At 46.4% G+C, this 26,066-nt stretch overlaps 1 protein-coding gene across 1 annotated transcript; it reads left to right on the plus strand.

Annotated features, from left to right (window-relative positions):
* The first annotated feature begins 343 nt into the window (after positions 1-343).
* Positions 344-26,066, plus strand: LOC115543104 (protein mono-ADP-ribosyltransferase PARP12-like). Its single transcript, XM_030355655.1, has 11 exons — positions 344-398; positions 1,606-1,659; positions 1,820-1,946; positions 18,710-18,878; positions 19,137-19,236; positions 19,690-19,786; positions 22,640-22,724; positions 23,018-23,148; positions 23,411-23,562; positions 24,121-24,647; positions 25,617-26,066. Exons 1-11 carry the CDS (start codon positions 362-364, stop codon positions 26,064-26,066), a joined length of 1,929 nt encoding a protein of 642 aa, XP_030211515.1. The 5' UTR covers positions 344-361.

Genomic DNA, 26,066 nt, shown 5'->3' on the forward strand with positions numbered 1-26,066 from the left:
CTAGGCATTGGAGGAAATTTGTTAGTCAAATGCAACATTGCACTTCCTCTTCTGAAGTGAAAGTGAGACATGGAAACCAGGTCGTTCATGTAGACGTGTGTGGACGACTGGTTTTGAACAACAATTTAATTGCGATAATGTCCAAAAGTAGATTAATCTGAGTGGTTTTAAATAAAGTGTTACCAAAGCGAAAGTCCCCTCAGTGACGTGTGTGTGTGTGTGTGTGTGTGTGTGTGTGTGTGTGTGTGTGTGTGTGTGTGTGTGTGTGTGTGTGTGTGTGTGTGTGTGTGTGTGTGTGTGTGTGTGTGTGTGTGTGTGTGTGTGTGTGTGCTTTCAGTCCGACGCCCGGCCCGCCGGCCTCATGGAGGAGGACCCCGCCCGGCTACCCTCCCACCTGCGTGAGTCTCACCTGCGCCACAGACAGACAGACAGACAGACAAGCACACACGCACCTGCGTACTCATGCATACACGCAGGCACACAAGTACACGCTGACACAAACACATGGGTACTTACACAGAAACGTACACATGCACATACACAAACACACGTACATGCTGACACGTACACACTGACACACACACACACATACGCAGACAAGCATACAAACATACACATGCATGCTTTCAGTATACACTGACATACACCTGCATCATCACACAAACGCACACACACACACACACCCACACATATATGCATTGCCTCTGGATTGCAGCGGTGTTCAACCATATCTGGGGGTGGTTGACGCTGGGCTGTGTTTATACAGTAGAGAGGTCCACTCCTCCACGGCTGGCCCACAGTCAGAATGGACCTCGGCCCCGTTTCCCGAAAGCATCGTTAGCCTAAGAGGATTAGTTCCCAGTATCACAACTAAATCTAAGTCAAAAAGACGAATCCGCCAAACAGCGTGTATACACTCACACATGCATATATGAACACATAAATGGAAGGATGGATTGCATGGTGTGAATTGAGAACAGCCAGCTCATGATGTGATACAGCTTTCAGCTGTACAACAAATATTTTCGAATCTTGACGACTTTTGTAGTGCTGTGTGTAGCCACACGTTTGCCCCTTCTGAACTTAAACAATTAGTTCATTTCCATTCCTAGCTCCTCTTGTTTATGTTGGTAGCTTAGCCATTTCATGTCACGTTGTCAACATTGGGTACATGGAGCAGAACATAGTGGGTCATATGCTTTTTGGAAACGTTTTCTTCATAAATCGTGCCAGATTTTGTGTACATTTTATGCTTTAGTAATTAGCTACATGGGTATGCCGTCTTTCAGAACCTTTCATTACCTGAACTAAAGAGAGAAAAAAGAGTGCATCCTCATTGTACCAAATTGCACTTCCGAATGCGTCTCTGTCCCCAGCACATTTCAAACAAAACTGAAGCCCATGATGATATGGATGATTTAACTCGCAACAGTGAATCTGAATTATGATTGGTTATTTTTTATCTGCTTTTTTATTATATATATATATATATATATATATGTTCTGAAAATCACAAGGAGGCTTTTAGGAGGATTTTAAACCTTCCATGGAAGTGCTCGTGCATGTATCTGAAAACAGTTGTTCATTGTTTGTTTTATCTTTCAGATAAAACCGAGATTTGCTTGTTCTTCCTTGAAGACAGCTGTATCCACCCCATAGGTGAGTTCAAACTACGGAATCGTATTTTAGAACCCATCGTATAGCAGACAGCGTTCCAACCTGATGCCACCAGAGCACGCAAGATGACCTGTTGTGTTAGCCTCATAAATAAAATCACTGATAGCCTACATAATACATTTTTCCTCTCTGTCTTCTTCAGAAACATGTTTCCGAGCTCATTACAGGCTGCCTTACAGCTGGGAAATTCTGGAGGGCCATCAGTGGACGCTGCTGTATAGCTCAGAAAAGATAGAAGAGGATTACTGTAATCCCAAAAAAACGTACAGGTATGCAACACATGTCAGGACCACTTGGCTCGAGTAGAGCTGACATAACAAAGGGAGGCCACGCTGATTATAAAGATGGAACAATTATTTATTTAAAGTGCTAAATGCAAAACCTTATCAGTAAGGGGAAGCCAAACCAAAAGTGTAGTGCATATCAGTAGATGTAATATAAAGCAAAGTGAGGTAAAGATGAGGAGCGAAGCTGCAGCCAGCCCTTCCCCGTCAGGCCATAGGAGTAGTGAGAGACCCCGAGCCGACGGGAAAGGCGTCTTTTATCCCCAGCTCAATCAGCCCAGTCATTAGCCTGGCACGTCCCATAGAGACAGCTTCCCTAGTGGCGATAGAAGGAACACGGACACGGAACACGGATGATCATGACACGCCAAGCAAGGCAGGTAGAGAGGCACATCCAGCACGGCAAAGCTGGGCGTGACATCACTCCCCCCTAAAAGACAGAGGCCCATATTAACGGGACTCTGTATCTACCCAACGATCCCAAATCACCAAAACACAATGAGTGAATTCTAACCAAATAATAAATTCACACTGGAAGACTCATACACTCTATTGTGCACATTCACCCATTTAACCGTGCGGACACAACTGTTACAACCCATCACCAACACCGGCCATTCTCACCACCCGATCTTCACCCCATCATACCACCAAGCAAATCCTGCGGAAGCTACTTAAGGGGGACAGACAAGACAAAGAAACGGATGGAACAGCAACACATTGACCCTCTGTCCAAATGTCCCAACAGGCTGTCCAACTTGGCCAATGTCTGTGTTGTTTTTTCTTCCTGTGCTCAGGAGTAGACACCGCATAGTTACTTTCCGAGATTTTACACAGGACAGTGAAAGGGCCAGAGTATTTCGCCCCAAATGGCGAGCCCAGAATGGGTTGTAGCGGCGCAGGTTTAATTGACAGTGACACATTTGGTTTACCTGCCAGTTGACAAGTATAACAAGCTTTAACGTACCCCGCTACATCTCTTTTAATACGTGGCCAATAGAAATGCTGTAACACACGATTGTAGGTCTTTCTCACCCCAAAATGTCCAGATGTGTCCCCGTGCGCAGTTTTCAACACTACATCACGGTACTCTACAGGCATCACCACCTGCAACACCTGATCTGCCACACCCGTGTCTCCATGAGGTGACAACCTACGCACCAATAATCCATCCTGGATCGAATACCCATGCTCGGCTTGATCAGTACCAGAGGCAAATGCAAAATACTTCTCAAGACTTGGACCATTCTTCTGTGCTCCAATTATCTCACTGTCAACTCTCACAGACAATGGTGCTGGTAACTCCGGGACAAACACTTTAGCTGCACCAGTCTTGGACACAGCTCACGACTTCTCTGTCTGCGCAGGAGCCATCGCTCGCGTCACAGCGCAGGCAGTGAACACCTCTGGGAAATCCAGAAGACATTTGTCCGGCTCTGCTGATGCTGTAGTTACTGATTCTACCGCTGGAAAATGACATGACTTCTCAGGCCATACGCAATCCCCCCCCAAATTATTTCCAATAATCAGGTCAATATCATCTACAGGCAGAGTCGGACGTACAGCGATAATCACTTCGCCATTCACAAATCCAGAATGTAACTTAATTTTGTGCAATGGCACTGGAAACGGATGAAGGCCAATTCCCTGAATCACAACACAGCTCCCAGTGTCCGATAAAGAGGAGAAAGGCAAAGACGATTGACATATAAAACTCAGATGATCCTGTGTCACGCAGTATTTTTACTGGCACTATACGATCATCTCCCATCATTGACACAAACCCCTCTGTAATGAAAGGAGCATAGTTAGACATGGTTGTTCCTTTAGGTTTATCATCCATCCTCTTTACATCCTGTGCATTAGACTGCTCGTGAACAGTCTTCGTAGCCTTCAACTGAAACACATTTGCCTTTCGTTCATTTCCCAAATGCGCAGCAGGAATCGAAGCTACACAGCCGACGTCCTTGACTTCCCTATTAATTTCTGTAAGCCTACTCTTTCTGCGAGCAAGCAAAGCTGGACAATCCATTTTCCAATGGCCCAATCGCCAACAATAATTACATTTATTGTCTTCTCCACTTTTGCTATTGGTTCTGCTATGAGGCACAGAATCCAACCTTCCAGGAGGACCCACATTTCCACGAACCACTTGGTGATCTCTGCGGTGGTCGCGGTCATCTCTCCGATTGTCATACTGTTGCGAGTAGTCTCGTACATAGGCTAATTGATTCTTATCAAGTTAGGCTCAAAACTGTTGAGGGACAATCTACTCTTCTCGCTTTAAGCACAGGCCACAATCTTGCCATGGTCTGACGCACAGGCCACAATCAGAGCACAGGTTGAGAAGAAGCGAGACTACAGCCTCCCCCACACAACTACTCTGCCACTATCTGACACACAGATAGCAGACAGCCCACAGACCTTGAAGAGAGACAACAGCCCGCCCGACGCCATCAACACTGTGCCCTCCCCCATCGCTGATGCTGGCTTGGCGAGGAACGGCCACGCCCCTCCTCTGCATTCCCCCATCGATGATGACCTCCAGCCTCATCTCTCCCATAGCCACAACAACAACTCCAGCTCCGATGTCTCCCTTTGCGATTTTCCAGCCGAATTTAAGAAACTGGAACATGCTGGCATCAAACTTGCATCTGTGTCAATGATAGCATCGCCACGTCATGGCCGCAGGCTGCTAACACTGCTAACACCCAGGAGGACGGCGCCCCGCCCCCGCCCCGATAGTACTCCTGAGTATTACTGAGACAAAAAAGGGTTCAGCCATAGACACAGTATAAAGGAAGTTTCTCATAATCTGCTGAACCCAAGGTTGACTACGTCAAAGCAGGGCAACTTTCGCATTCATGCTGTAACCACTAAGAGAGTAAACAAAGGGAAACTTAGACACACTGCTAACCTCACAAATCTCATATCTATTGCCTCCAAACCAAAAACAACCTTAAAGCCTATCAACAGAACCATCAGGATGGCTCTACTTAATGTGAGGTCTCTTAATAACAAATCATTTTTAGTTAATGATTTTATTAACACTTCCAAACTGGATTTTATGTTTTTAACTGAAACATGGCTGGAACAAAATAACAGTGCAACCGTTCTGATAGAGACAGCTCCTCCCGACTATAACTTTTTTGATGCATGTAGATCTGGAAAAAGAGGTGGAGGGGTTGCTGCTATATTTAAAAATGTATTTCAGGGGAAACAGATGTTATTTGGTGATTTTCCATCGTTCGAATACCTTAGTGCTGTATTGAAATGCTCCCCCAGAGTTCTCCTATTAATTATTTACAGGCCACCCACATATTCTGCAAATTTTTTCGATGAATTCACAGAATTATTGTCTAGCATCTCCACAGAATTTGACTGTCTAGTTATAACTGGTGACTTCAATTTTCATACTGATGATTTGAATGACAAGTGTGCAAAAAAAACGTTTTACCATTTTGGACACATTTGAATTGTCTCAACATGTGAAAGAGGCTACTCATTGTAAGGGGCACACTCTAGACCTGGTTATCACAAAGGGCCTCAATGTTTCTGATCTCTCTGTGACTGATCCTTCCTTGTCTGACCACTTTTGTGTTTTCTTTAACATATCTTTTATTCCCGACATACAGACAAAATCAAACACTGTCAAAAAACGGTATATCAATGAAGATTCTAATGTACTTTTTAAAAAGGCCATCTCCTTGCTACCACCTCTAAACCCATGTTCTGCTGATGATCTTGTAGAAAACTTTAATTTGAAAATTTTGAAAGTCATAGATGTCATTGCACCTTATAAGGTTAAAACGATTTCTGGAAAGCAAAAGGCACCCTGGAGAAAAGCTGCTTCTGTAACAGCACAGAAAAAGGAATGCAGGAAGGTTGAACGCATCTGGCGTAAAACAAAACTTCATATTCACCATGATATCTATAAAGAGAGCCTCCGTGCCTACAATTTAGACTTAAAAAATGCTAGAGAAACATTTTTCTCCAATATCATTAAAACCAACACTAATAATGCAAAAACCCTATTTGCAACTGTTGACAGACTGACCAACCTCCCAACAGAAATTCCACCTGATCTCCATTCCACGCAGAAATGCAATGAGTTTGCAGCTTTTTATATTGATAAAATTGAAGGTATCAGACGCGCCATCAATATCTCCACGTCAAACAAAAATGTTGGACTACCACCCTGTTCAGGCAAAAATTACGTGGCAAGGATGGCATGCTTTAATGTTATAGACTCTCAAAATCTTGTGGAAACTGTGACACAACTAAAGCCATCCACCTGTTGCCTTGATACTATACCTACTAGGGATGGGACGATACACTTAAACTCACGATACGATGCACCTCGATATGCCAGGGTCACGAAACGATATGTCACGATACGATATCAAAAAAGACAAACTATTACTGCGTAATTACAACGTATGTATTTTTGTTTTAGTTGCACACTAGGAAACACACGGCCCAACCTTTCAAACACAAACAAGAACACTTAACCCTACATTACGTTAGCTCAGCCTCTTTTAAGTCATGGCCCTGGCCTAGGACTGGTTCTTCTTCAGAAAAACTAACATATCGACATGTTCTGGTGTAATTAGTGATCTTTGAGCACACACAATGTCTCCTGCCGTCGAAAAGACCCGTTCACTGGGCACTGACGTAGCAGGAATGCAAAGGTAGGCTTTGGCAAGGGGGGCAAGTATGGGGTAAGCATATGCATTAACTTTCCACCACTCAAGTGGACTACTGTTGAGTGGGATAGGAATCCCATTTCTGTAGGCGACTATCTCCATTTCAATCCCTCTGCTGGACTGCACTGGCTCAAGAGTAGTGTAGGAGCTCCCAAGGAGATCTTCTAGCGCTGTCTTCTTTGGTGGGGGAGGCTGTGTCACATCCTGCATCTGCCTTTCTCCTTCTACTGGCTCTGCTCCCTGTGCCGTCTCAACCTCGACCATGGCCTGCTCTGCTGCTCCTGGTGTTGAAGCACTGGCCCTCGTTGTTCTTTCATCAGTGTCACTGGTCTAAAAAAATAAAATAGAAAAACTAGCTCAAACATTTGTCTTTCAATCCCACACACACACACACACACACACACACACACACACACACACACACACACACACACACACACACACACACACACACACACACACACACACACACACACACACACACACACTCTCTCTCTGTCACACACACTCTCTCTCTCTCTCCCTCCCTCGGATCGACTAATTTAAAAAAAACAATCGATATGAGAAATACGTTTTCAGGCTGTAGCCTACACATACACAGTTACACACACGCTCAGCACACCTCTTTTTTTTAATGAAAGTTAGTCTACCTGGTTGCGTGGCAAATGAGGTCCTGCAGCTTTTTCACGTATCCGGGCATAGACGGACTCGCGTTGTTCATTATTCAGATGGGACAGGCTTCGGAATCATGGGTCAAGCGCTGTGCACTCCTGCAGCATATCATTACAGTCCCCAGAATACCGGTCCGAGATGTCGCGTAGGATTGCGCTTTTCATGTTGGCGATGGTCTGTGTGTCATTTTCGTCTGGTGACATGCTTTGCTCGATCATGTACTTCAGTGGCATTATAAGTGAAACAGTGGGCTCTTTTTCATCACAGACAACTGTTGTGGCTGTCTTCAGTGGCTTAAGCAGTTTCACTATGTCTTCTACATCTGATATATCAGTGTTATCCAGGGTGTCGATTTCTCTGGCATTCCTTCGGATTTCTGGGCTGCTGAGCGCTGCTGAAACAGCTGCTTGTTGTTCCAGGTAGCGCGCAAGCATTTCGTACGTGCTATTCCACCTGGTCTGGACATCGGTGATGAGCTTATGCCGAGGCAGCTCCAACTGGGTTTGCTTGTTGGCCAGGACGGCGGTGGCCGTGGTGCTCTTGTGAAAGAATGTAGTTACTCTTCGCACACGGCCAAGAAGGCGCGCGACGCGGGATACAGCCAAGCCTCGCTTACTGGCCAGATTCACAACGTGCGCCAAGCACTTGATGTGAGGATGGAGACCGCTCTCTCTCACTGCAATGTCCATGTTGCTTGCGTTGTCTGTGACACAAGCGATGGTTGTTTGTGGCCTCGTTAGCTCCCACTCTCTCAGTGCATTTCTCAACACGTGAGCTATGTTAACACCAGTATGACTTTCACTTAACTCACGAGTTTGCAACACAAAGCTTTTACTCTCCCATTTCTCGTCGATGACTTGTGCCGTGATGGTGATATAACTCTGTGTTGCACGCGACGTCCAGCCGTCGTGGTCAGGGCGATGCAGTCGGCATTTTTGAGACACTCTTTCACGCTTTGTTTGGTTTCATTGTAAATTTCCGGAATAACCTTCTCTGAAAAATGTCCTCGGCATGGCACCTTAAACTTGGGCTCCAGCACCTTGAACATTTGGATGAATTTTCTGTTCTCTACAATGTTAAATGGAGCCATATAGTCCGCTATGAACTCGCCAATGAGCCTGGTTATCTGTTTTGCACGCGGACTTGACAGGGGTAGAGTTGGTGTCAGTGCTTGTTTCATGGTCAGTTGTCCCTTCGGTAGGTTTGTTTTCTCTGGGGCCTTCTTCACATCTTTATGGTGACGTTGAAGGTGGTGGCCCATGTTTGTCGTGTTGGAGGTGGTGTACGGAGTGACGGCATTGCATAGCTTACACACAGTCTTAGTCTTGTCAGTTACTCTATTGCCGTCTTTGTCTTTTTTAATGAGAAAGCCGAAATACTGCCAGACAAATGACCTGTATCCAGGCGGAGCGTCCTCAATTTCGACCTCATTCGACTCCATTGTCCGGCGGTTTGAGGGCAAGGTAGTTGCTGCTAACGCATGCGCTGTGACCTGACTGTGACGTGACGCACTGCACCGTTCCCGAATTTTTTTTTCCATTTAGTTTTCCCCTGCTTGACCAACCGATGGTACTGCATGCCTGCCCCACAAACGCACAAACTAAATATTTATATACTATACAAATCACGTGGCAGTGCCATCATTTCGCGATCCATTTTTTTCAAACTCGATGCGTATCGTCACGTTTTGTATCGCGATATTTCGCCAAACGATATTTCGTCCCATCCCTAATACCTACCAACCTCTTTAAGAATGTTTTCGACTGCCTAGCAGTAGACATATTGCAGATAGTTAACAACTCTCTCCAGTCAGGCAAGTTCCCAAAAGCTCTGAAAACTGCAGTTATTAAACCCCTTTTAAAAAAGCGGAGCCTAGATGCCTCTATTATTAACAACTACAGACCAATATCAAATCTACCCTTCATAAGTAAAATCATTGAGAAAGTTGTCCTCCAGCAACTAAATCACTTCCTGGCATCAACTGGTTGCTATGACACCTTCCAATCAGGATTTCGACCCCTGCACAGCACTGAGACCGCCCTTATTAAAGTTGTAAACGACATCCGTCTTAACACAGACTCTGGCAAAACCTCAATACTAATGCTACTTGACCTCAGTGCTGCATTCGACACTGTAGACCATACATTACTTCTGGAAAGGTTAGAAAACTGGGTGGGGCTTTCAGGCACTGTCTTAAATTGGTTCAGGTCCTACCTACAAAATAGGAACTACTTTGTTTCCATTGGCGACTTTGTATCAGAATCAACCAACGTGACATGTGGAGTCCCACAAGGTTCGATCTTAGGACCCTCTTTATTCAACATCTACATGCTCCCACTAGGGCAAATCATGCAAAATAACAATATTGACCATCATTGCTATGCTGATGACACGCAAATCTATGTATCGCTATCACCAAATGACTATCGGCCCATAGATCTGCTGTGCCAGTGCATTGAGCAAGTGAAGGAATGGATGTGCCGAAATTTCCTTCAACTAAATGAGGACAAAACAGAGATAATTGTATTTGGTTCTAAAACGGAAAGGCTTAAAGTAACCCAACACCTTCACTCTCTGTCCCTGAAAACCTCAATCAAAGCCAGAAATCTAGGGGTTATCATGGATTCAGATTTACATTTTGACAGTCACATCAAATCAGTTACAAAATCGGCATATTATCACCTTAAAAATGTAGCAAGACTTGGAGGGCTCATGTCCACCGAAGACTTACAAAAACTTGTACATGCCTTTATCACTAGTAAGCTTGATTACTGCAATGGTCTCCTCACAGGTCTTCCAAAACAAACTCTGAGGAAGCTTCAGCTTGTTCAGAATGCTGCTGCTAGAGTTCTAACAAAGACCAAAAAATTTGATCATATTACACCAATTCTGAAATCGTTACATTGGCTTCCTGTAGGTCAGAGAATTGATTTTAAAATCATGTTGCTAACCTATAAATCCCTACATGGTTTAGGCCCAAAATATTTAACTGATATGCTTCCACTACATCAGCCTTCTAGACCACTAAGATCCTCTGAGACCAATCTGTTAATTATCCCCAGAGTAAACACAAAACATGGGAAAGCAGGATTTAGTTACTATGCAACAAATAGCTGGAATTAACTCCCAGAGGATTTAAGACTTGCCCCAACTCTGAGCACCTTTAAAACAAGACTGAAGACTTTTATGTTTGCTATAGCTTTCTGCTAAAATCTTAAATACATTGCACTTTCTAAAAAGCTTTTTTAACTTTGCCTTTATTTTCTATTTTAATACTAAAATGCCTTTTTCTCTTTGCATATGTTTTTCTTTTACTTATCTATTATTTTATTTTATTGTATGACAATGTTTATATGTGAAGCACTTTGAGTCTGCCTTGTGTATGAAAAGTGCTATATAAATAAAGTTGCCTTGCCTTGCCTTGCCTTATGAGTCAACACATAGCCATCAGCAAGGACAGCAGCCTTGGCTGCTGTCTTCACTTTATGCTCGTTAAGATATGTAACAATGCGTTCTGGCACTATGTTTTTGAACTGTTCCAACATCACTAAATTACGCAAGCCATCAAATTCAACAACACCCTCTGCAGTGAGCCAGCGATTGAAAAGATTTGCGAGCTCCCTGGCTACCTCCGAATGAGTGTGCCTTTCGAATTTTCTTCAATTGCGAAAACGCTGTCTATATGCTTCTGGAACAAGTTCATAGCACTTCAGCACAGCCTCTTTTACTTTCTCATAACTTCTCCTTTCTTCAAAAGACAAAGCCACAAACGCTTCTTGTGCGCGGCCAATTAGAACAGTCTGTAACAGCAGAGAATTATCCTCACTACTCCAATCTTGATTTTCAGCAACATTTTCAAATAATGAAAAAAAAACATCGGGATCACGCTCATTGAACTTTGGAAGGAACTTGATCATACTTCCCAAGCCTGAATGCTAGCCGGCACTGCCTCTACCCTCAGCTTCCAACTTAAGCCTGGTGCGCTCAAGCTCTCGAGCTTGTTCTTGTTCATGCTCGGTATGCTTAAGCCGCTCCATCTCAAGCAGTCGATCTTTCTCTCTTTCGAAAGCCTCGATCCTCCTCTGCTCTAACTCTTGCACCACCACCCATTTCTTATGTTCTAACTAGAGATGCACCGATCAATCGGCCGCCGATTAAAAAAGCCGGTTTTGTATCCAATCGGCCACAATCGGTGACCTGCCGGTCACTGTCGTAATTTCCGGTTTTCGGCCGATCAAACTCACCCGCATGCGCGGTGCGTAGCAGCTCAAGGCGCCCAGAGCGCGGGAAGAAAACATGTCGCTGATTTTGACTTATTTCACTGTGTGCCAGGACGACCCAAAACACGCTGTTTGTAATGCTTGCAAGTAGGGATGTCCAATATTGGCTTTTTTGCCGATATCCGATATGCGATATTGTCCAACTCTAAATTTTCGATTCCGATATCAGCCGATACCGATGTCGATATTTGGGTTATTTTTCCTCAAACCTAATTTAGGTAACATTACCTATCTCCTGTTGTGGAATTAACACAACATGCTTAATGTTATTGTGATGCCCCACTGGATGCATTCTTGAATGCAACAAGGCTTTCCAAATGATAACATTGTCTGTGCAAAATAAGAAAAATACTTCAACTTAATTTAAGGGAAAAGTGCCATGTTTATTTTTATTTTTTTAATGGTCTCAGACAACAGTTTGGATTACACTCTCCCTGAGATAATCTTGACAATGCCCACAACAAATAGGGCAAACTTGACTTCACAAATGATAAAACATTGTACCTGAAAAACTATGTGCAACATAGAAGTATGTTTCTTTAACTAAAACTCAATAACCTTAATTGAATAAATGCACAAATATGAGTCAATTACAATGTGCACTGTACTGCACAATTTTGAAAACATTTATTTGAGCTATAAAAAAAATAATTAAAAAAAATCGGTTTTAAGGCAAAAAAAATCCGATACCGATATTGACAGATATTACATTTTTATGCTAATATCGGGCCGATAATATCGGTGGGCCGATAATATCGGACATCTCTACTTGCAAGTCAAAAATAAGCCGTGGGGGATCATGTTGCTAGGTACGCGTCCTGTATGGGGTCAGAACAGTCTCATTAATAATGAATGCACAGAGAAGGATTCACAAATGTATTTTGTGATTTATATATAAATTACTCTCTTCCCACAAATACATTTCAATGCACACATAAATGGATATCGTTATGTATAAATGTAAAATAAATCCATAAACAAAAATAAGTTTCACAAACACATTTCTGATCCACACACAAATTTACCTTGTTGTAAATAAATGTAATATAAATCCATAAATATATTAATTAAAAAAATATTCACAATTTTCATCACAATGTATTTGGATGTTGTAACATTTATATACAAACTGTTAAACTTGTATTTACAAGACGTTTTTCATTTGTGAACTTACTTGCATTTGTGTGGGAACTGGTCTGTATTTATGTGTGGATTTTTGAGACTCTCCTGACGTCGCTAGATTCACAAATGCATTTTTTTCAACAAGGAAGTCTCTGTAGCCAATCAGATGCCTCCCTCGTTTTCAGCCAATCACGATGGAAAAAGTGTGTAGCTATACGTGACGCAGCATTTACTTCTTCACCACCTAGAGATTGTTATGTACGATCATTCAAAAAACCATGTTCTTTCCGATAGAGTAGACATTTGACAGAGAACCGGGAGGCTCGGAGGCTGGACTCAGAGGTCGGAACTGCAGCCATGTGATTGGCTGAAAACGAGGGAGGCATCTGATTGGCTACAGAGACTTCCTTGTTGAAAAAAATGCATTTGTGAATCTAGCGACGTCAGGAGAGTCTCAAAAATCCACACATAAATACAGACCAGTTCACGCACAAATGCAAATAAGTTCACAAATGAAAAACGTCTTGTAAATACAAGTTTAACAGTTTGTATATAAATGTTACAACATCCAAATACATTGTGATGAAAATTGCAAATATTTTTTTAATTAATATATTTATGGATTTATATTACATTTATTTACAACAAGGTACATTTGTGTGTGGATCAGAAATGTGTTTGTGAAACTTATTTTTGTTTATGGATTTATTTTACATTTATACATACCGATATCCATTTATGTGTGCATTGAAATGTATTTGTGGGAAGAGAGTAATTTATATATAAATCACAAAATACATTTGTGAATCCTTCTCTGTGCATTCATTATTAATGAGACTGTTCTGACCCCATAGTCCTGCGACCCAGACGCATTACAATCTGAAAGGACGCACTAAACTCACTATCCATGCGTCCCGGGGACGCATCTCATTTTCCCCATGAAAAACGATACATTGTGAACATTAAACAACTCGTGTTTAATCACAGTAACTGGCCAAAGAAACCTTCTTGGAGCAGACCGGACAAGCGCTGTTTCAACCCTCTGCGCATCTACTCGGCGCAGACGTGATCCCATGTACAAAGTATCGCGACATGCTAATTTAGCCGCTACCAAAACAACTAGCTCGTCACCGCTGATTTCATTTCAACAATTAAAAATACGAACTTCATAGTAAATAAACCCACGTTTCCACTGCTCGATGCTGTGCTCATTCGTGTCGATTATGTTGTAACGTTTAGGGGACGTGCTGTAATGAAATAAATGAAACATAATCCGGTGGTGGTGATGAAAACTACATTGAACGGCAGCCGCCATATTGTTATGCCCAAACGGCGCCTGCGCATACATCGCGCATCCAACGAGATCCCGTTTTTCTCGAGAAACAGGCAGAGAAGAGAGAACGCAAAAATACCACCAAAGAAAAAGATTAAACGTATTGCAGGTCAGCAAACTATTGCAGCTGCATTTTCTGTCCCCACTACCTCTGCACTCCTCCCTGACTCTGATCAGCCTAGAGAGAGTACCTCAACATTGCCTGTACCTACTTCTGCCTCCCCCTCTACTGAACCTGATGAGCCCACTGCAGAAGAAGTGCCTCAACCTTCTACATGTTCCTCCCAAAAAAAGCGAACTTGTCTGAAGCAGTGGCTCACCACATACAAATGGCTGCGCTTTTCAGATGACAATTTCATGTATTGAGTTTAACACTATTAATTTCATTTAAAGATCCCATGCCATGCTATTTATGGATGCTTTAATATAGGTATTAGTTGGCTACAAACACAGTATTCAAAGACGTCCCCGAAATTCAGCCGTGGTGCAGAGTTACAGCCACTCCAAACCAGTCGCACATTGAGCTTCCCCCAAACGCGCTGTTTCGGTGGGCGTGTCAAGGCAGGTCAAGGAGGGGGGTGGGGGTGTGGCCCTGAGCAGCTTGTAGCCACAGTACAATGCGCTCTGGTTACGGTGGGCGTGTCAAGGCAGGTCAAGGAGGGGGGTGGGGGTGTGGCCCTGAGCAGCTTGTAGCCACAGTACCATGCGCTCGCCGCTCTGTTGACGGTGGATGTATCGCAATGGCTCGTAGAAACCCATATTATACATAGATATCTATATAATATAATATAATATATGATGTATATTATCACCTGGCCCTGCATGCGCTCTGTTTACGGTGGATGTATCGCAATGGCTCTTATAAACCCATATTATGCATATCTATATCATATAATCTATAATATATATTATCACCTGGCCCTGAGCAGCTTGTAGCCACGGTACCATGCGCTCTGTTTACGGTGGATGTATCGCAATGGCTCTTAGAAACCCATTTTATACATAGATATCTATATCATAATAAATATTATCACGGCCAAAAGCTGTGTGAACCTCCAGACGATCAAACGACCGCGTCTTCTTCAGATTGATGTGGAAGTGGAAGAACCAGAGACGTCGGAGAACCCGACGAAGTCCTTTGCGATTCATTATATCGTCTGCACACAGGTTTTGGCCGTGATAATATGTATTATTTGATATAGATATCTATGTATTATATGATATTATTTAGATGTAGAGCCCCAGGACTGTAACGCTGCTGGAGTTGTTATTAGGATCTAAACAACACGTCGGACTCTCGTCTCTGGTATTTCTACAACGAGACTCGTAGTGGGGGTTATCTCAGCCATGGTTGAGAATGAATTGGGGGAAAGGAACTTTGGCTTTGACTCCCTGAAGTACATGAACCACGACATGGAGGAGAAGGGGATTGTTGGCCGCGAATGTATCCCGCTTGAGCCCTGCTTCCCGCCGCCTCGGCAGCGGTCAGCGCTAATCACCGCCTCCTGAAGCGGTGGTCCATCGGCAGCGAGGCTCCGGCGGGAGACGACCGCGGTCAACAATCCCTTTCTCCTCCATGTTGTGGTTCATGCCTACTTCAGGGAGTCAAAGCCAATGTTCCTTTCCCCCAATTCATTCTCAACCATGGCTGAGATAACCCCCACTACGAGTCTCGTTGTAGAAATACCAGAGACGAGAGTCCGACGTGTTATGCGCCATCACACCAACAGCAGAACGGTTATCCAAATAACAAGGAAGTGTACAACACTTGCGTTACAGTCCTGGAGCTCTATATCTAAATAATATCATATAATACATAGATATCTATATCAAATAATACATATTATCACGGCCAAAAGCTGTGTGCACGTCCAGACGATATAATGAATCACAAAGGACTTCGTCGGGTTCTCCGACGTCTCTGGTTCTTCCACTTCCACATCAATCTGTAGTAGACAGAACCGCGCGCTGCCTGCTGCCTGCTGCCGGCGCAAGGCACCACCGCCCGGCTGCCCGCTGCCGGGCGGTGGTGCTTCGCGGCGGTGGTGCCTCGCGCCGCGGCAACCGGCGGCAGGCAGCATGTCGCAGTTCATGTACTTCAATGTCGTTCTGCCATTGCATTCAAAATTCTGTAACTAGCCTGTTACTACGAACTAAGCAACTACCATACACGTATTAGCATTTAGCACTAGCTCAATCACGACTCCTTCAGAATTCTTGTGGGTGGTTACGAACCAACCAAGTGGGCAGGGCCATGAATAATAGTTTGACAACGCTACGTCACAGTGTCACCTTATCCAGATTGGCTCATTTCTTCTGCCTTTTTCCTTTCATTGCCTATTGCATTCAGCAGACACACTGCATAGATTTCAAACTTACCACAGCTCACAAACTTATTCAGACCTATGTTATTTAACAAACAACAGGAAAAATGTGATTTTAATGGCATGGGCTCTTTAAGAAATAGAATAATAATAAAAAAGAAACACATTTTTTAAACTGGGGAGTCGGGACCCATTGAATTTCTCAGGGACCCACCCAACTCGCCACCTGTGGGTCCCGGGGACTCACTACATTGAAAACCTATCAACATATTATATGATTATAATTATTTCTTAGAAAATCGGTATCGGAAAAACCGGTTTTGGCAGGTCAGACCTCCTTAAAAACCGGAAATCGGTATCGGCCAAGAATTTTGCAATCGGTGCATCTCTAGTTCTAACTACATTTGCAAAAGTTATTTTTGCTCATCAAACGTTAGTTGACTCATGTTGGACAATGGTTGGTCAGGCACCGTCAATGGCGTTGGCTCGTGTACCCCCAGACAATACCCGTTGCTCCCGAAGGAAATCCACTAACTGATCTTTATTAGACCTCTTTGAAATGGTCACCTCAATCACATAATAATCTGCTATACAAAACAACTGCTCCTTTGTCAACGCTACCAATAAACTCTCTGATGGAGCAGCCAAAAAGTCATCATAACCACTCATTATACAAGCTCACAAATTATCCAATCACATGATCAATGTACACAATCCAAAAGCAGAACTAACCATCGGACTTCCACTATTTATCCAATAATCTAACCGCAAAGTGAAATCAAATCACGCAGAAGAGCAGACCAAGAGCCCTCCCCCTAAACATTTACCCCCACTACTATAACCTATCTTCGCACTGAGTCCAAGGACCAGGATGATTACATCATTTCCTCACCAAACGCTGCTGAAGCCCGTACTGTCCCGACAGAAGCCAATGCGGTCGGTTCTCCACAGCGGTGCCCTGGCCCAGAAACAGTGACACGGCAGCCTACAAACCCAGCGCGGAAGCGCTCTAGAATGGGGATGACAATGGCTCCAAATGACTGGTCGCTCCACTACGAGAAAAGCATTCCCCCTTTAAAAAAACAAACAAAAACAATATGTGGCCAACGGATAACCAGCGCTGATCTCCCCAAATCAAACAATCGGCGCTCAGAAGCCGGTAGACCCAAACTACGCCTACCCCGACTTCAATCACAAAAATTAATCGCCGATCACGTGACTACACCGCACTCAGCTGTTGAGTGGGAATTAGAGTAAACCTACCAAATTACCACCAAATTCAGGGTTACAATACGGCTGGACGAGCCCCCATTAGGTCAGGACCACATGGCTCGAGTAGAGCTGACATAACAAAGGGAGGCCACGCTGATTATAAAGATTGAACAATTATTTATTTAAAGTGCTAAATGCAAAACCTTATCAGTAAGGGGAAGCCAAACCAAAAGTGTAGTGCATATCAGTAGATGTAATATAAAGCAAAGTGAGGTAAAGATGAGGAGCGAAGCTGCAGCCAGCCCTTCCCCGTCAGGCCATAGCAGTAGTGAGAGACCCCAAGCCGACGGGAAAGGCGTCTTTTATCACCAGCTCAATCAGCCCAGTCATTAGCCTGGCACGGCCCATAGAGACAGCTCCCCCTAGTGGCGATAGAAGGAACACGGACACGGAACACGGATGATCATGACACGCAAAGCAAGGCAGGTAGAGAGGCACATCCAGCACGGCAAAGCTGGGCGTGACACACACGACAGCATATAGAACTGAAGGTGCTGATAGGATGAGGAGGCTTACAAGCAGACCTGGCACTGCTCTTGCATCTCTAGTCAAAACACTTTGGTTTAAATTAGCCTACTCCGTTTAATCTAAATTTGAAACTCTTTTGGTTTATATTTGCCTAGTCCGTTAAATCCAAGTTTGAAACCCTTTGTGTTTGAATTAGCCTACTCGGTTAATACCTGTTTTAAACCTCTTTCGTTTCAATAAGCCTACTCGATTTAACACCAGTTTAAAATCGTTTTGGTTTAAATTTCTCTAGTCTGTTTTATCCCAGATTGAAACCCTTTTTTGTTGAAATGAGTCTACTACTCTGTTTAATCTCATTTTCGAAACCGATTTAGTTAAAATAAACCTACTCTGTTTAATCCCAGTTTGAAACCTCAGTTTGCTCCGGTTGATTTCTAGTGTCCCAAAAATGTTGTCTATGTATATTTCATAATTGAATTGGTTGAGCATATGTTGTGTTGTGTTTCTATGCTGCAGTTGTGATCTCTAATCCCACATACTGAGGGTCAAAGGTGTGTGATGTTTCCTGCAGCATGGTGGATGGAGAAGCGGTGTGGTTTGAGACAATGACGCGTGGATTCCAGAAGGTCAGGCGTCTCTCCTCCATCTCCTCAGTCCTCCAGCCCACCTTCCTACTCACCACCGAGTGGCTCTGGTACTGGGAGGAAGAGGATGGGAACTGGAACCAGTACGATTCACCAGTGAGTTCAGCACCATCTCAAAGCGGTGCCAGCCTGACTCGGCTCACATCCGCAAACGTAATAATCCAGCCGATAGTTAGTTTGTGGTTTGTTAACGTTAAGTTTAAAGCACCTGCTAGGGGGGGCAGGGTAGATTATTGGTGGCAGAGTAGAAATATGCCATCAATTGTGCTTAAATATTTATTTGAATAACTGAATTACTCATGTTTACTGTATGTGTGTGCGGCGTGTGTTCATTTGCCCGCTCGCTCTCTCCAGCCCAACAGCAGCACAGAGCTGGAGCAGAAGTTCCAGAAGAACCCCCAGGAGGTGGTGTGGTTCACCGCAGGGTCCCAGACCTACACACTCAGCCTCCAGGGTGAGGCCACCGTTACCCCCCCAGCCCCGACCCACCTATCGGTGTACACCCCATGAGCTGGTATAGATTGTCATACGACGCTGATGACGTTGCTAGGGAGTTTCAACCCCTGGGCAGAAAAGGTTGCTGGTTCAAACCCCAAGCTCATTGGGGTTTGACATTAACACATTAACATTTAGGGCATTTAGCAGATGCTTTCATCCAAAGCGAGTAAGCGAAAATACAACCACACACACTCGTCAGGAGAGGTTAGGCTGAGGTGTCTTGCTCATGGACACCTCGAAACTAAGCTAGGAGGAGCTAGGGATCAAACTAGCAACCTTCCGGTAACAACTCAACCCTTTATTAATGATCTGTTATGTGAACTCTCTGTGAGTCGCTTCAGACAGCGTCTGCTGGATGACTCAATTGAAACGTAGCATCATAAGATTTGTATTCCTTTGCATTTTGCAGACATGATTCAGACCAATAAGAGATACGGCACCAAGAGGAGGGTGAGGCGACGGCCTCGGTTCCGGTCCTCCGCCGACGTGCAGGACGACAGGACAAGGTGTGTTCCACCTGGAGGACGGACTGCCTCTCTGTTTGCTTTTACCCTGCGTTCACACCAAAAGATGCAAAAAGTTGACACGCGGCACGATCCCATTCAAAGTGAATGTAGAGACGCTTTGCTGCGGCAGAATTTGCTGCCGAGAAAACCGGCATGAAAATTTGATTTCTGATTTGCAGCGCGGCGGCCGCGTTCACGTATTTTGCGGCCCATCAATGAGATACGACCGTGCGAGCGCCACGTGTGTGTGTGTGTGTGTGTGTGTGTGTGTGTGTGTGTGTGTGTGTGTGTGTGTGTGTGTGTGTGTGTGTGTGTGTGTGTGTGTGTGTGTGTGATTACACACACTGTAACGCAAGTGTCTTTGTTATTTGATTTGGATAACCGTTCTGCTGTTGAGTCGGACTCTGTCTCTGATATTTCCACAATGAGACTCGTAGAAGGGGTTACCTCAGCCATGGTTGATATGGAATTGGGGGAAAGGAACTTTGGCTGTCAAGGAACGGGGCGAGGGGACCCAAGCGCTGGACACAGGGAGGCAGAGACGGGGTAAAAGGAAACAGGGTTTATTGGGTCACGGGGTAGGTGACAAGCTGGGGCGAAGCAAGCGGTACGGTTCGACAGACGCCTCTCGGTGGACGCCCAACAACAGACGGGTGATCCCGATGGAAGTCCCGGATGAGCGAGGCATCCAGAATACGACTCCGGGGAACCCAGGAGCGCTCCTCAGGACCATACCCCTCCCAGTCGACGAGGTATTGGTGACCCCCGGCCGTGGCGTTGTACCTCCAGATGGGTGGAGTGGGGGCGGAGCGGGGAGAGACAACGGGCTGGTGGAGACGGGCTTGACCTGGGAGACGTGGAAGGTCGGATGTACACGGAGGGATGGGGGAAGTCAGCACAGGGGTTGATAATAGTCTTGATCTCAAACAGGTCGATGAAACAGGGGAAGAGTTTGGGAGGAACTCCCTTCAAGGGAAGGTCCCATGCCCGAAGCCACACCCTCTGTCCGGGAGCGTACTGGGGGGCAGGTAGACGGCGCTTATTGACTTGCCATTGGGAGAGGGAGGATGCGCAGGGAAGCGCAGCGCGTGTGCGCTTCCAAGGGCACTGGCACCTGCGCATGTGGACCTGGACCGACGGGACTGAGATCTCGACCTCCAATTTGGGGAACAGGGGTGGTTGGTAGCCCAGTGAGGCCATGAACGGGGATAAGCCGGAGGATGCGTTGACTAGCGTATTGTCGGCATACTCTGAGAAGCTGAGAGTTCCAGGAGGAGGGACTGGCGTGGGAGGTACCGTGGAGCGCTGCCTACATCTCCTTGTTTGCCCGCTCTGATTGTCTATTGGACTGGGGGTGGAACCCGGAGGAAAGGCTGGGTGTGGCCCCTAGAGGCGCGCAGAACGCATGCCACACGTGAGAGGTGAACTGGGGACTGGGGAAACGATGTCCGCAGGGATGCCATAAAGGCGGAACACGTGCCTGACCAGGAGATCTGCTGGCTGTCTTGAGGAGGGAAGCTTGGGAAGAGCGACGAAGAGCGACGAAGAGCGACGAAGTGCGCGGCCTTGGAGAAAAGTTTGATCACGGTGAGGATGGTGGTGTTGCCCTCGGACGCGGGCAGACCGGTGTCGAAGTCCAGGGCGATGTATGACCACGGCTAGGAATGGGTAGGGGCCGAGGCAGACCGGAACGGGGACGGGTCGAGGTCTTATTCCGGGCGCCGACAATGATCGACAATAAACGCACGGACGTCTGCGTCCATGGTAGACCAACAAATCGGCAGCGGATGAAGTCCAAAGTGCGGGCGATTCCTGGGTGGCAGGTGAGCTTGGAGGAATGGACCCTGACCAGTACCCTGGACCGTACAGCGTCCGGGACGAACAAGAGATTTGGGGGCCGGGGCCTGGCTGCTGTCTCTGCGCGAGGCGTACCGCGGACTGAGTGTGAGTGTGGCGATCTGACAAGCGGGGGGCAGGATGGTTTCGGGATCAGTACAGGGGTCCTCGGGGGAGTACAGGCGGGACAGGGCAACCGGCTTAACGTTCTGGGACCCGGGACGGTGGGTGAGGGAGAAATTGAAACAACCAAAGAATAAGGCCCACCTGGCCTGTCGAGAATTCAATCTCCTAGCAGACTGAATATAAGCCAGGTTGCGGTGGACGGTCCAAACTATAAATGTGCTCCGTGCCCTTCAGCCAATGTCGCCACTCCTCCAAGGCGAGCTTGACGGCCACGAGCTCGCGGTTGCCGACGTCATAATTGAAGTGACAAATTTGCCTTATTGTGTGCAGTAGAATTTTGATGCATCGCAATGCATCGCAATGCATCGTAGAATCGAATTGAATATAATCGTTACCTGGTGAATCTTAATCAAATCGTGAGGGCAGTGCCAATGCACACCCCTAGTGTTTAACGTGGTCTTTCACTCGTCTCCCTCCCGGATAAGGACCAAGTGGTATGCGTTGCGCAGATCTAATTTGGTGAAAACCACGGCTCCGTGGAGGGGAACGAAGGCGGAACTAATGAGGGCCTAGGGATACCTGTTTTTTACCGTGATATCGTTTGGTTATTTACCGTGATATCGTTCGGTAGTTGATACAGGGACGAAGCGAGCCATCCTTCTTCCCGACAAAGAAGAATCTCGCTCCTACTGGTGAAGAGTGATTGCTCCAGTCAGGCAACTTTGTATCGCCAGATCTGCCGTCACACCTCTGTCCTAACATTGATCCTCATATTTCAGTGAGACACCCACTTTTACATCGGGCACTTTGGACCACTGCCCATAAAATAGACACAGAACGGGTCCTTTCTATTACGCTTCAGATGAAGTTAGTGTTATTTTTTTATTTCAGTAAAAGGCCTCCAAATGGTCCACCAAATGTCCAAGCTTTTCCCAGACACTGGGACAAGACCCAGGTTCCTGATATTGGATACAAGGTAATTATAATCCTTTTTATAGGGTTACATAGAAGGGTTACATGCAAGAACATTGCCTGCCTTTTTAGGTCGAGATCATAAATTCCATGTGCTTTTAGAATATTTTATTCATTATTAGAGAGATGTTGTTAACTGTATTCCGATTTGTATCCAGTATTGATGGTGATGATATCCTGGTGATTAATACAGTTAGGATGTATTTAAAAAGATTAGTAAATAGTATTTAACAACCTTTGGGTTGTTCTAACTGTCCTCAAGGGTAAATTAAGAGTTCTCTCCTCTGTCTCTGGTAGAAAGTACTGCTGCAAGATTCATCAACAGAATACAAGGAGGTGGAGACGCTGTTTCGTCAGACGATGACCGCCTTTGACATCGTGAAGATCGAGAGAATTCAGAACAAGTGTCTCTGGGACCAATTTCAGTTGTACGTCAGTTGGTCGGAAAAGCCGTAGAATGGCAGACACAAGGGACTCAAAACGATAACGCTTTTTTTAAACTTTGCATTATCGGTTGGATCATGCTTTTATAACGTTATCTTACGTTATAACATTATCTTATCTTTATAACGTTATCGGTATTTTTTGCAACGCTTTATAACAGTATAAAAAAAGTGAGTTTTTATAACGAAAACGCAAATAATGATCCACTGTAATTTGAACCTTTTTTTTATCTTGTTTTTTTAAAAGGCAAAGGGAACAAATGAAGAAAAGGAATGGGGGCCGTAGTGTGGCTGAGAGGAAGCTGTTCCACGGCACAGACTCCAAGTTCATCAACGCCATCTGCTGTTCGAACTTTGACTGGCGGATCTGTGGAACCCACGGGACCTTCTACGGCAAGGGTGAGCTAACTGTTACGACAACGCTGCAGGACTTAAAGGTGCAGTGTGTACGATGAGGGGCATCTAGCAGAACAGACTTGGCAAAGATTTTATATTCATAAGTGTGTTTTAGTTATTGTATAGCCCATAAAAAAATATCGTTGTTAATTTGACAATGAGCCCATGCCGTGGAGACGGCGATGCTTCTACAGTAGCCTAGGACGGACAAACTGCTCCAGAATTTAGAATTTAGGTTTAAAATGTTAAATCATAATCGCTGCCATACTCCGATATCAAACTATGAGCTAAAGCTGGTCAATACCTACCATGTCTTTTGAAAGGGAAAGGTGATGGAGGGGTGATATTCGGTTGGTTGCAATCTGCAACCTCACCTCTAGATGCCACTAAATCCTACAGACTACTACTTTAACAACTGACACTCTTGTCACTCTTCCTCCTCCTCTCCTCTTTCTCCTCCTCTCTTTCTTCTCCTCTATCTCCACCTCGGTCTCCACTCCTCTTCCCTTCTCCCCTCTCCTCTGTCTCCCCTCCTCTCCTCGTCTCTCTCCCCATCCCCAGGCAGTTACTTTGCCCGGGATGCCAGCTACTCCCACAAATACACCGGGTACACCTCGACGGTCCACTCCATGTTCGTGTCCCGGGTGCTGGTGGGTCACCACACCCAGGGCGAGGCCGGCTACGTGCGCCCGCCCTCCAAGGACGGCGGGGACACCCTCTTCTATGACAGCTGCGCCAACGACATCCACTCACCCTCCATCTTTGTCGTCTTCGACCGGCCTCAGATCTACCCGGAGTTCCTGCTCACGTACAAGGAGAAGGCTGCGGACAACTTGTGGTCCAGGTTACTGATCGCCGTCGCCGCCGCACCGGTGGTAATACCCACACCTGTGGTGATACCCACGCCTGTGGTGATATCCACGCCTGTGGTGAAACCCACGCCTGTGGTAATACCCACGCCTGTGGTGAAACCGACGCCTGTGGTGATACCCACGCCTGTGGTGATACCCACGCCTGTGGCGATACCCACGCCTGTGGCAATACCCACGCCTGTGGCGAAACCGACGCCTGTGGCGATACCCACGCCTGTGGCGATACCCACGCCTGTGGCGATACCCACGCCTGTGGCAATACCCACGCCTGTGGTGAAACCGACGCCTGTGGTGATACCCACGCCTGTGGTGATACCCACGCCTGTGGCGAAACCGACGCCTGTGGCGATACACACGCCTGTGGCGATACCCACGCCTGTGGCGATACCCACGCCTGTGGCGATACCGACGCCTGTGGTGAAACCGACGCCTGTGGTGATACCGACGCCTGTGGCGATACCCACGCCTGTGGCGATACCCACGCCTGTGGCGATACCAACGCCTGTGGCGATACCCACGCCTGTGGCGATACCCACGCCTGTGGCGATACCCACGCCTGTGGCAATACCCACGCCTGTGGCAATACCCACGCCTGTGGCAATACCCACGCCTGTGGTAATACCCACGCCTGTGGTGAAACCGACGCCTGTGGTGATACCCACGCCTGTGGTGATACCCACGCCTGTGGTGAAACCCACGCCTGTGGTAATACCCACGCCTGTGGTGAATCCCACGCCTGTGGTGAAACCCAAGCCTGTGGTGATACCGACGCCTGTGGCGATACCCACGCCTGTGGCGATACCCACGCCTGTGGCGATACCCACGCCTGTGGCGATACCCACGCCTGTGGCGATACCCACGCCTGTGGCGATACCAACGCCTGTGGCGATACCCACGCCTGTGGTGATACCCACGCCTGTGGCGATACCCACGCCTGTGGCGATACCCACGCCTGTGGTAATACCCACGCCTGTGGCAATACCCACGCCTGTGGCAATACCCACGCCTGTGGTAATACCCACGCCTGTGGTGAAACCGACGCCTGTGGTGATACCCACGCCTGTGGCGATACCCACGCCTGTGGCAATACCCACGCCTGTGGCAATACCCACGCCTGTGGTAATACCCACGCCTGTGGCAATACCCACGCCTGTGGTAATACCCACGCCTGTGGTGAAACCCAAGCCTGTGGTGAATCCCACGCCTGTGGTGAAACCCAAGCCTGTGGTGAAACCCAAGCCTGTGGTGAAACCCAAGCCTGTGGTGAATCCCACGCCTGTGGTAATGCCCACTCCTGTGGTGAAACCCACGCCTGCACCCAGAACCAAGCCCCCGCAGCAGTTCACTGGCGCTTACTCGTACTTGAATGCCGTCCCGCCGCCACAGCCCTTCCGCCCCCTCACAACAGCCCTACCCAGCCCCCCCCCGCCCACGTCTGTGCCCAGAACCAAGCCCCCGCAGCAGCTCACTGGCGCTTTCTCGTACTTGAATGGCGTCCCTCTGCCACAGCCCTTCCGCCCCCTCACAACAGCCCTACCCAGCTCCCCCCCGCCCACGTCTGTTCCCAGAGCCACGCCCGCACATCGCATCCCTGGCGCTTTCTCGTACTTCCCGCCGCCACACTCTGCCCCCTAA

Source organism: Gadus morhua, chromosome 4 (assembly GCF_902167405.1).
Source record: "Gadus morhua chromosome 4, gadMor3.0, whole genome shotgun sequence".
NCBI lineage: Eukaryota > Metazoa > Chordata > Actinopteri > Gadiformes > Gadidae > Gadus > Gadus morhua.